Below are 12,297 nucleotides of genomic sequence, written 5' to 3'. Positions count from 1 at the left end.
CAACCATTACCCCCAGCTAGTCTCATGAAGAAAGCCCATCTATCTTTCTCTCCATGGTGCTGGATGTGTGGTGGAATGGCCACTGGTGGAGATGTTTGCTGAGATTAATTTCTTGCAGTTTCCTGTTAAAACTTCGCAGCCTGGGCCTGCATGGTGAAGTTGCATGAATGGGGTTGATGAGTTGATAGATTGGACATCCCAGACTTTTGTTGCCATTAATCATTATTGCATGGCTAGATGTGTCATCATGGGGGATGGAGAGTAGCCCTTTCCTATGATGCAACAGCCCCAGTTGCAATGTATGGCTGTGAAAGTTGGACCACAAGAAAGGTTGAGTGCCAAAGAATTGAGACCTTTGATCTATGGTGCTGCAGAAGACTCGTGCGAGTCCCTTGGACTGCAAGGCGATCAAACCGGTCAGTTCTAGAGGAGATCAACCCTGACTGCTCTTTAGAAGGCCAGGTCCTGAAGATGAAACTCAAATATTTTGGCTATCTAATGAGAAGGAAGGCCTCACCGGAGAAGAGCTTAATGCTGGGAACGATTGAGGGCAAAAGAAGAATGGGACGGCAGAGAACGAGGTGGATGGATGGAGTCACTGAAGCAGTAGGCGTGAGCTTAAATGGACTCCAGAGGATGGTAAAGGACAGGAAGGCCTGGAGGAACATTGTCCATGGGGTCGCGATGGATCAGACACGACTTCGCAACTAACATCATCATCATAGAGGACCCGTGGTGGTTATTATTTTGCCCTGGCTTGGCTTGCTTGTACTGAGAGCAACTGCTTCTTCTTTATATGCAGTTCCTGAAGCCATTTGTGATGTCATGTGAGTGTGAGAGATTTGCAGTGCCATGGTAACTGAGCCATCCTTTGTGGCATAATTTTCTATAAAAACTAAAGTAATATAGCGTGTTTTTTTTTCTCTTGCACTCTGCTGATATATTTAGATCAGGAAAAGGCTTACAAATCTCTAAAGCCAATTAAAGATAACCAGCATGATCTCCCTGCCAGAGATTTTCAAAATGTTTCCTAGGTAATTAAAAAAAAAAACCTAGAATCCGAATGTCATTCATTAAGAAACTTCCCATCTCATCTGGAACACAGGTCTTGCTTGGCTGGTCAATGGCTTCTTGCTCTACCCTTCACTGGACTTGTAGACATCATCTCTATGCTCAAGACTAGATAAACGTAGAATTAGAAAAATGGTTAAAATTTGGGAGAGAAACTACAAACTGACTATAGCCGTGGCCTATAAAGAATATCTTTACAAAATGTTTTATAGGTGGCTTTTTTTTTTTTTAATTTGATTTATATGCCGCCCTTCTCCGGAGACTCAGGGCGGCTTACAGTGCGTTAAGCAATAGCCTTCATACTTTTGCATATTTATACAAAGTCAGCTTATTGCCCCCACAAACTGGGTCCTCATTTAACCTACCTTAGAAAGGATGGAAGGCTGAGTCAACCTTGAGCCTTGGAGAGATTCGAACCAGCAGTAAATTGCAGGCAGCTGTGTTAATAACAGGGTGCTTTAAACCACTGTAGTACCAAGGCTCTTTTGCCACCAGCAAGATTGGCCAAGATGTACAAGAACTCCCCCACCAATTGTTGGAAATGTAACCAGACTCCAGGAACATACTACCACATGTGGTGGACATGTAAGAAAGCAAGAAGTTATTGGGAGAAAATTCATAATTGGTTAGATATGATAATTAAGCAACGTATTGAGTTCAAACCAGAAACGTGCCTTTTAGATATACTGTCAGAAAGTTATGACAAAACAACCATTTACTTAGTGTTACATATATTGACGGCAGCTAGAGTTATATATACTAAATTTTGGAAAAATGTGAACACTCCATCGGATGATGACATACTGTATTTTTCGGAGTATAAGATGCTCCGGACTATAAGACGCACCTACCTTTTTTGGTGAGGAAAACAATCTGCCTCTGCCTCCCAGGAATTATGCCTTGTTGGAGCAAACAGCAAACAGCCTGCTTTACTTTCATTTTCGTTTTCAGCATAGCTTGATTGGCACAAGAAAAAAAAAATCTGCTCCAGCAATTTATCTCCTTGCAGCAAGCAGCAGAGGCCCATGCAAAACAGCTGAGAGCAAAACAGCTGAGAGTCGGGAGGCCGATCCAATCAACTTATGCTAATTAGGATGTGCTGAAGCTGAACGGAGCTATTCTTCTTGCTGTTTGCTGCAAGGAGATAAATTGCTGGGAGGCAGAGGCCAAAGGGTGGGGGCCAGTGGGTGGGCAAGGCTACATTCAGTGTATAAGATGCACCTAAATGCGGAAACAATTGAAGAATCCCAAGATATCGCTGTATATAAATAGAGGCAAAATGTGCAGTTGAGTATTACATATAAAATGAATTTAACTTAATTTCCACACACTCTAAACCAGGGGTCTGCAACCTTAAACACTCAAAGAGCCATTTGGACCCATTTCCCACAGAAAAGAAAATACTGTGAACCACAAAACCTGGGTGGGCGTGGCCAATTCCACATCACTCACTTCCACCAATCACATGACACCCCCCCTAGCCACGCCTACCCAGCCGGTCATTAGGGCAAAGAACCGATTGTTAGAAAACATCAGGAACCACAAAACCCTTTTGACAACTCACTCTCCCTCCCTCCCTCCCCCCCCCTCTCCCCCTCCTCCGTATCTCTGTCTCTCTGTCTCTGTCTCTCTCCCTCTCTCTGTCTCTGCCCTGGCCGCTTCTCCATCTACCACCATCGCCCTTACCTTCTCAGGCCAGGCAAAGAGTGACTGGGAGGGGAGGGCGAGGGGCGGGGCCAGCCAGTGGTGGGATCACCCGACAGGGAGCCACAGCAGAGGGCCCAAAGAGCCGCATGCGGCTCCAGAGCCACAGGTTGCTGACACCCACTCTAAACACTTATTAATATTTGTGAGTGTCAACAAGCATTGACACCCACAAGAGTTTTAAACACATCAGGAATTTTTAACTCTGGTTTGTTGAGTAAGCCACAGCAGCTACCGGTAGAATCAACAATAAACACCATGTCATACACCACCAATTTCGAATCAATGATTGGCTTAATGTATGAGATTAATGTGATTTATCATGATTCATCAGTCAAATTAGAATACACCAGGGATAGGTCATACATTTCCCTTTTTTGGCTGTGTTGTTGTTGTACGTGTTCAAACAACATACTTAATCAGATCATTGCGCATTTTGACAAACTTTAGGTTGGTTACTTTTAATCTTGGTTATTGTTGGGGATGGCTTAGTACATTGTGTGAACACCATCAATCCAATCCTGAAAAACCAAGCTCTAGTCTAATACATCTTCATTATTTTGAGAAGGTATTGCACATTTTCTTAACTCAGCTTTATTGCAACCCCCCTTGGAATATATAAAACAGGTTGCAGCTCCCTCAAGTGGCCTAAATTGGACACATAGAATCCACAACTGTGTTTCTCTAAAATGCACATTGAACAAAGTCCAAAATGCTGTACTTTAGACTTTTTACAATGAGGTAAAAAAAAAACATATTGTTGAAAAAAAGCTAATTATTGTGAGTCTATGGGTCAATTAATTGCTATTCACTTTTTAAAATATGTTAACTAGCAAGTCTTCAAATATATAAGAATTGATGCCCTCTCCTAGTCACAGGGAATTTTAGTTAAGATTGTACATAAACTTCCTTTTAAAACCATTTCTGGGTTCCATGACAGTTGCAGTCCTATCCTTGTGAGTAGACACCACTGAACTAAATAGGATTTACTTTTGAGCAGACCTAAGTCAGGTTCCTATACGGTTTGGATTTGACTTAACATTACTGTCTGTTCAAAAAAATAATAATCATGGTTTATTAACTGTATTTCAAGTATTTCTGCCCATATTCAGAAGACAGCCTCGTAAGGAAAAGTATTAAGAGATATATTTGGTTAATTAAAGGAACCCTATACCATAAGACGCGGTGGCTCAGTGACTAAGGCGCTGAGCTTGTCAATCGAATGGCCGGCAGTTCAGCAGTTCGAATCCCTAATGCCGCATAACGGGGTGAGCTCCCATTCCTTGCCCCAGCTTCTGCCAATCTAGCAGTTTGAAAGCACGTAAAAAATGCAAGTAGAAAAATAGGGACCACCTTTGGTGGGAAGATAACAGCGTTCCATCCGCTTTAGGCGTTTAGTCATGCCAGCCACATGACCACGGAGACGTCTTCGGACAGCGCTGGCTCTTCGGCTTTGAAACGGAAATGAGCACCGTCCCCTAGAGTCGGGAACGACTAGCGCATATGTGCAAGGGGAATCTTTACCTTTACCTATCACCATAAGAAACAAGATAATACCGTTCTCTCTCACTGGAATTAAGACTGATGGTTTAAATGAAGTTCTCTATATTAATATATCATCTTGGTCTTTTCTGCCTAGAACCATCTTCAGCAAAAAAACAAAAACAAAATTTGCCATTCATTATGTAACCATCATGCAATCACAAGAACTTTCCCTGCATCTGAGTACTTCCCCTCATCCATTTTCTTTTAAATACTCCACTCTGGACTTAAACCTCTGTACAAAACTTCTTTGAATGCTTAGCAATAAAACCAATATATAAATTCAGTGGATGGACCCATATATGACATTAATCCATATTCTGAATTATTTTGAGACGGAATATTCATTGTAACCTGCAAACTTAATTTATGGCTTCAGGTTACGGGTAAATCCAGCTAACGGTGTTTTAAGACTATAAGCCATAGTCTTAAAGCAACAGAAGCATCAGAATACTAACCCCCCCCCAAAAAAACCCCTCCAAAAATACAACCATTTCTTCAAAAGCACTGCATAAGCACATTGTGAAATCCGGGGGGAAAAAGACAGTCAGTCAAGTTAGAATATTTTGTCCTGGTGCACTATATTGAAAATACTCAAACGAAACACAAATCCAGATTCCAAAGTTCTGTATTTTTCAAAATAAAGATCACACATTGTTTAGAGACAATCTACACAAGAGTTACAAAAAATAGTTGCCCAGGCATAAGCATACACAGGTTTGTTAATTATACACATATGGTTACAAGTGTGCTCGCAAAAAGGTTCATTGGAAATATACACAAGGCTCTGTAAATGTACACCGTGTAGTGTTACAATTCTATATTCAAACAAGGAAAATTGACAGTATGTTACATTCACTTACAAGTAGACAAAATGCAAAATACAGTTTATCTTCTGTACAAAAAGGCAAAGTGATTTCACACTTTACAAGGTGAGAGAGGGACTCTGATTGAAAAGGAATTAAGGGGTGTGTTTTTATTTTATTTTTTTACTGCCACAAAATAAGTAAAACATTGCTTTTCTTTTTTCAAAGAGTCAAATAAACACTATTTTTTAACTGAATCGTTTGTGTGTAACATTTAGAAAGGATTGCTACTCTCTTGACTAGGTGACAAATAAAAAAAAAAAAAAACCCAAGCATTTTTCCTTTTAAACATTAACCAGGCTGTATAAAGAGAACATTTCTTTCCAAAGAAAAAAATTTACTTCTGGTTGAAATTACAATTTACAATATACAACACTATATGCTACGACCATAAAAGGGGTGAATATACACTGAAATGCACAGGTTTTGCTAATTTATTTTCTTACCAAAAATGGGTTTATGTTGATTCAAACTTCTCCACATTTACATTACAGAGGTTTACAAATGTACAATTGTACAATCAAAAGTATGTTCCACTACTAGGGTACATTATAGATACAGATTAGACATCAAAACAAGAAAATACTACAAATTTTTATATATGCAAAGTCTACACCAAGTATACACTATATATTTATAGAAGCAAGACCAAAGTTGAATTGGATTCTTTTCTACATGCTAAATAATTAAAAAAAATTGCCTCTGTGTTAACAGAAGAACTGTAGTAGGGCAGTAACCACACACCAACCAGCTATTTAAAAAAAACTCTTGGTGTGTATGTTTTCTCCCCAAAGTTGACTGCTAAGCTCAATTCTTTAGCACTTAGTACTATGAAAAAGGAATTTTTTAAAAGTCTGTGAAACTTAAAAACTTACCTTAAATTGAAGCTTTAGCAAACTGATTTTTTTTTTTTTATTTATAAACAGTGTTAAATGCAGATCTGCGCAATTTAACTAAAACTTCTCCTTGAGTGTGGACTAAAAGAGAACAAAACGGTTGTTTCCAAAAAGCTCTCCTGTAAGGTAGAGGAGTTAAAAACGGTTTTTTTTTTTTTAAATTTCATATTAGCCACTTTGAAAGTTTCCATATTTGAAATAGTTACATCAGTGAACAAAAATGTGGCTTTCCATGTACATTTGTTGCCTATGTACAAGAATTCTATACACCACTGAAACAGCAGGGCAATTTAAAAAAATAATTAGTACATGTTATGCAGGATAAAATTAAAGAAATTTACAAAGGGGATTTTTTTTTCCTCCCTTCCCCTCCCAGCTTTTTTCTGTTTAAATTTGTTGACTAGTTTTATTTTGTCGTTCTCGTAATATCTATATGTTGAGCAACCATGAATATTTTTCAAAGTATATATTAGAGCTTGACAGGTTGCTGGTTGTGAATTCCAGGTACTATGGTCACAAATTCTCTTCCGCAGCTCAGTGTTTCAGATGATGCCATTTGGTGGTCCACAAATAGGCCCAAGGTCAACCCCGTTCTTCATGTAATACTTCTCCAGCTTGGCCAAGATGTGTTTCCCGTACGTGTATTTGCGGAGAGTGGCAATGTGAGGTCGGATCTAGGGGATGAGGGTAGAGGAATTTAAGCACAAGTGGTTCACAAGTACACTCACACAAGTACACTATGACTGCTGAATTACATAGGATCAGGGTTATCATCCTGGATTACACAAGTGATCCTGAAATAAATAGTCTGACAAGAGATAAATCAAGCTGCCACAGAGTGGATTTAATAGCAATAGCACTTAGACTTATACACCGCTTCACAGTGCTTTTACAGCCTTCTCTAAGTGGTTTACAGACTCAGCATATTGCCCCCAACAATCTGGGTCCTCATTTTACTCACCTCGGAAGGATGGAAGGCTGAGTCAACCTTGAGCCTGTTGAGATTTGAACTGCCAAATTGCAGGCAGCCGACAGTCAGCAGAAGTAGCCTGCAGTACTGCACTCTAACCACTGCGCCACCACGGCTAATGCAAACTTTGAACTAGGCAATGAATGGCAACAGCCATTTCTAGCTTCATACAGACAGTGCCATGATCTGTTGTAAGAGTGAATTCAGAGACCAATGAAACTAAGCCAAATTGGATCTTGGAAACTTGGTTGAACTGGCAGGTGCAAAATGGAGGTGCCAAGTTCTGACTAGCCAGTATTAGGGAGACACATCTGCATGCAATGATTTATACTTCCTCTGAAGTTTTCCCATGTGTTTCCAATCCCTGTAATGATCTGGGATCCTCCCAAATAATGCATTTTAATGTGTGTCATCCAATCCCTTGGTAGTCATCATCGTTGTGAATTAAACTAGTGGTCCCCAACCTTTCTGGCTTGGCTGGGGTGGGGAAGAATAGTTGCATGTGAGCGGCAGGTGTGCACGTTCACACTAGTGGAGCTGTGTGTGTGCGCGCTCACCCGCTGCTTGTGTAGCCCTGTTCCAAATGGGTGGCAACCCAGGGGTTGGGGATCCCTGCATTACACGATATTCACTTGCATTCTGATCCCTCTTCATGATATTCAGTATTATAAACTGAATAATGCAAAACCAGCACATATGATTCATTTAAACAGTATTTGTATTTTAGTAGGGAAAGCAGATTCCCCCCGCCCCCACCCCCAAAACCCATCATTCAAGATGCTATCCTATAACAAAAACACAGAGGTAGCTTTGACACAGCTTCTGTTGTTCTGATAAGCAACTCTGAAGGGGGAGTGGCATCTTTCAGGTCTTTGGGTAGTACCTCCAAGAAATGGCTTTCCGTGGTTTTTGCTTTGGCTGTATTCCAACCAAATAGAACAGGCAAATCCAGGCCATCGACTCACCTTGTGCATCACAATCTTCCTTTGGGCTGGCTCTGCCACATCAATCATTTTCTGTACCACGTAATTGGCATACTGATCTTTCATCATGGTGTATAAGGCACTGTGAGGGCCATCGTTCATAGTACACACCTCATCAATCAGCATGGCTCGTTCAGTGCGGGAGGCATGCGTGACGCATTTCTCCACGACATTGCTGTAGCAAATTAGAAAGGGTACCAGTTATTTGCTGGCATCCCAACAGGCATCCATATCAATGGATTTTGCAAAGTATTTCACGCATCTCCAAGTGTGGATATGCACATCCACAGAGGAAAGAGTCATAAAACATTTGAACTCTTTTCTCCTTGTTACATAAGAATGCAGACTGGGAAATTGAAATAAATGGTCAGGACTGAGTTTTGGCTTGAGACTGAGAGGCAGTGTCCTCTATAAGCAAGGTTCAAAATAGGCTCACTAATGCTGGCTAACTGATATCAAGAGCAACTAGAAATAATGCACAGATATTATCTAAAGGTAAAGGTTCCCCTTGCACATATGGGCTCATTGTTCCCGACTCTAGGGGGCAGTGCTCATCTCTGTTTCAAAGCCGAAGAGCCAGCATTGTCCAAAGACATCTCCGTGGTCCTGTGGCCGGCATAACTAAACGCCAAAGGCACACAGAACACTGTTACCTACCCACCAAAGATGGTCCCTATTTTTCTACTTGCATTTTTTACATGCTTTCGAATTGCTAGGTTGGCAGAAGCTGGGACAGGTGACAGGATCTCACCCCATTATGCGGCACTAGGGATTCGAACTGCTGAACTGCTGACCTTATGATTGACAAGCTCAGCACCTTAGCCACTGAGCCACCACATCCCTTAGATACTACCTACATTCATCTCAAAAACAACTGCTTTACAACATAGCATGTCCCCATCTCTAACTTCTTCATTTACCTTTAAAAGGTATCCTGAATTGACAAATATAAAATAGTTGGTTAGACTAGAATGAAGATTATGTTTCTAAATACACTCTGAACACTGCTTCATATCAACAGCAAAATTGCTCATAGATATTCTTAGTTCCTGAAGGAGTAACAACTTCATCCTTCTCTAGTATTCTACATTACACTACACAGAAGCTGCCCCCAGCTGGAATTAGATAATACTTTGGTCCTGATTTGGAGGGACGTGTTGGTGCAAACATTCTTTACTTCCACAGATTTGAATTATGTTCCATACAAGGGCAGTACTGGATAAAACTAAGCAACACAACACCAAGAGATAACCTAATCTTTCATCTTGGTCTGTTCCGTGACTGCATTTGAACTCCACTCATGCAGAATTCATGATTCCAGTACCATTTAGCTTCTCCCCAACTTCCCAATGCCACATTCTGCCTTATGTAACTGTGCCCACTAAAGAGATCTGAAAATACATTTGCGGGATGGGAGCAAAACTAATAAATGTTTTATCATTACGAGGCATTCTGATGCTTTATTTTGAAGCTGTAGCTTTTCTGTCCATATATGAAGAACAGAAGCTTTTCCCATTTCAGGTTTTTTTTTCCCTACAGCTAATTATTTAGAAATAGACAGAAAAGGAATGATGATGATACCTGGCAAATTTGTGCTGACTCAGTACAAGCACGTTGCCTCTAATTTCTGCCACGATCTTGCTTTTATCTTCAGGTCGCCCATGTTCAAGTACATGTTGGATAACATAGTTCCCATATTGATCCTGTTTGGGTAGACAAACAGGAGATTTAAGTCTTAAAACCCTTTTTATGTTAAATATCCTTAAAACGCAATTGCGATTACGCAGTACTGTGTAATAAGCTGGGCTGTAATCAAATCAACTAATTACAATTTTCACTTCTGAAATGGAATGCCAAAACCATTGCCTTCTCATTGAATTCTTTCTGTGTCAAATGTGTATCCCAACTTTCATTCAGGAACTTAACACAATGTATACAATGCTTGTGCCTATTTTTCCCCACAAAAGCCTGAGAGGTAGATTGGTGGGTTGAATAGGATACCCAGTTGCTACGTTTCCTACTGCTAGTCTAACACCTTTAATAGTATAAGTCAATGTTTCTCAGCCTTGGGCTACAATTCACAGAATTCTCCAGCCAGCTATGCTATGCTGGCTGGGGAATTCTGGAAGTTGAAATCTACACATTTTATAAGTTGCCATGGTTGAGAAACTCTGGTATGCATTTGATCCTTGTTTAGCTACCACAATTGGGATCGACAACTAAGAAAGTGAAATCACTACTACGCTCATGATCTTACTTCAGCATTCCTTTGCTTTACAGACCTGCTAAGGTCATACATGCAAGTATTGGTCATCAAGTAACTTTTTCATTACTATTGCAAACTGTGATTGGTCACTAAGCAAGGCAGTCGCTAAGCAAGGGCTACCCAGACCCTGTATTTTCTGCCCTTCTCCAATCTGGTTATCTTCTGGAGGTGGGGAGTTAAACTCTCAAGATTTGCCCACCCAGCATCGTCATCACTGAGAATTTTGAAAGCCGATCACCTATCCGGAGAACATCCCAATACCAGAAGTCTGTGCAATTTCATGTATGATTTGACAGATTACCTGCACAAGCTGTTCTGTGTGTTGATGAAGCTCTTCCAGGATAGGGAGGGTCTGTTCAGGTAGACAGTGTTCAAGGATCCTCTGAATGACCCGGCAGCCATAGGGATGGGTTGACAAGGCAAACACCTGAGTTCAACAGACAGAGGTGAGGACAGGGTAAAAATCCTTATTCAGAACAGCCTAAATTTAAAACAAACAAACAAAAAAAACAACAACAGGCAATGTAGCATGTCAAATATTTTTTTTAATACTCGCTCGTTTATCACTCACTGCCAGGCTCCAAAAACTGTGAAACTGAATTCTTTGTACATTTTAAAACTTGATGTTAAGATAGATGGTGACATGGTGCAGTTGGAAGAAAAATGGTCATTTTGAGCTTTCAAAGCGTCATCTTGAACTACCTTGTTTTCCTGCAGTTCTGGAAAAGAGAAGGTAGCCTTGGCCTACTGCATGCTGGATTATGTGAACACGGCAATGCTTTTTAGCTTTCTGCACATGACTTCTTGGCTCTTCTCATGCGCAGGGCCCTAAAATCCTGCTGAAGGATTCAAATACTTTTTTTTTTTTTAAACTGGCTGTTCGTTTTAGAGAGATATCTATCCCCATAGGATACTTTGACTTTCCATCCCTTCTTAAAACTTAGCTCATTTTTATGATTTTTGCTTTTCAGCTCTTTAATTTCAGTTTGAGTGCATACACAATTTGCTCAGTGACTTTGGGAAAATATTTGGAATTTAGACAATGCAAGGCAGAAACGTGGAGATGCACTTCCATATCCACACACATATAGGCCTGAAGAAATTTTCCATCTTTCATTGCTCTTTGCCTCTCCCAACACTTTCCCAGTTACTCTGTATGAAACAATATACATATATTGGTGGAAAAACAATGGTAATAGCATCCCCAGTTAGAAATGGGGGGGGGCGCTATTGGAGAGCAGCAGACAAGGGGCACAGATCAGGTCACTAAGTGTAACTTTTCAAGGGAACAAAGCAGAGGTGGGTTTCAACAGGTTCTGACCAGTTCTGGAGAACCGGTAGCGGAAATTTTGAGTAGTTCGGAGAACCGGTAGTAAAAATTCTGACTGGCCCCGCCCCCACCTATTCCCTGCCTCCCAAGTCCCAGCTGATCGGGAGGAAATGGGGATTTTACAGTATCCTTCCCCTGCCACACCCACCAAGACACACCCACCAAGACACACCCACAGAACCGGTGGTAAAAAAATTTGAAACCCACCACTGAAACAAAGCATTTAAATGATCTGGTAACCTGATCATCATCCTGCCATTTAACTAAAGATAGAGTACCCAAAATTAACTCCTTCTGCCCTGCTGTTTTACATCAATTTCCCCGCCTCCTAATGTCTGTGTACATTCTCCGTCAAATATGCACACAAACACCTTCTTACCTGCCCCTTAAATGCATCAATTATAAACTGCAAGGATTGTGGCTGCACACATTCAATGCATTTTTGCACAACATGATTTCCATTCTGGTCTTTTACACATTTCAAGACGTGGCCATCCAGTTCTCGGACCATCTCGTTCTATGGAAGAAGGGACAGAGAAACAAAGAGAAAGCACCACCAGAACCACAGACAACAAGTACTGTTAAACAACCAGGCCTTAAGAATCAGCTAAGATGATCCTTCATCCTAAACTCCCAAGCACTGATCCAGCAAGATACTCATGGATCTTG

General features: G+C 40.7%; 1 protein-coding gene across 46 annotated transcripts in view; it reads right to left on the bottom strand.

The window, feature by feature from the left end:
- Positions 1-4,929: 4,929 nt before the first annotated feature.
- The window catches only part of PUM1 (pumilio RNA binding family member 1), a 57,287-nt gene continuing 49,919 nt past the window's right edge, over positions 4,930-12,297 (bottom strand). For all 46 annotated transcript variants that reach the window (XM_034413707.3, XM_087876625.1, XM_087876637.1 and 43 more), the window contains 5 exons: positions 12,008-12,145; positions 10,600-10,725; positions 9,614-9,735; positions 8,015-8,207; positions 4,930-6,753 (listed from right to left, as the gene is read on the bottom strand). In XM_034413707.3, the coding sequence (XP_034269598.1) occupies positions 6,622-6,753; positions 8,015-8,207; positions 9,614-9,735; positions 10,600-10,725; positions 12,008-12,145 (711 nt within the window). In that variant the 3' untranslated portion in view covers positions 4,930-6,621. The remainder of the gene's footprint in view (positions 6,754-8,014; positions 8,208-9,613; positions 9,736-10,599; positions 10,726-12,007; positions 12,146-12,297) is intronic.

This window comes from Pantherophis guttatus, chromosome 10 (assembly GCF_059756535.1).
Source record: "Pantherophis guttatus breed Tessera chromosome 10, ASM5975653v1, whole genome shotgun sequence".
Taxonomy (NCBI): domain Eukaryota; kingdom Metazoa; phylum Chordata; class Lepidosauria; order Squamata; family Colubridae; genus Pantherophis; species Pantherophis guttatus.
The sequence above is the reverse complement of the archived record's forward strand: the minus strand, read 5'-3'. Positions and strand labels throughout refer to the sequence as shown.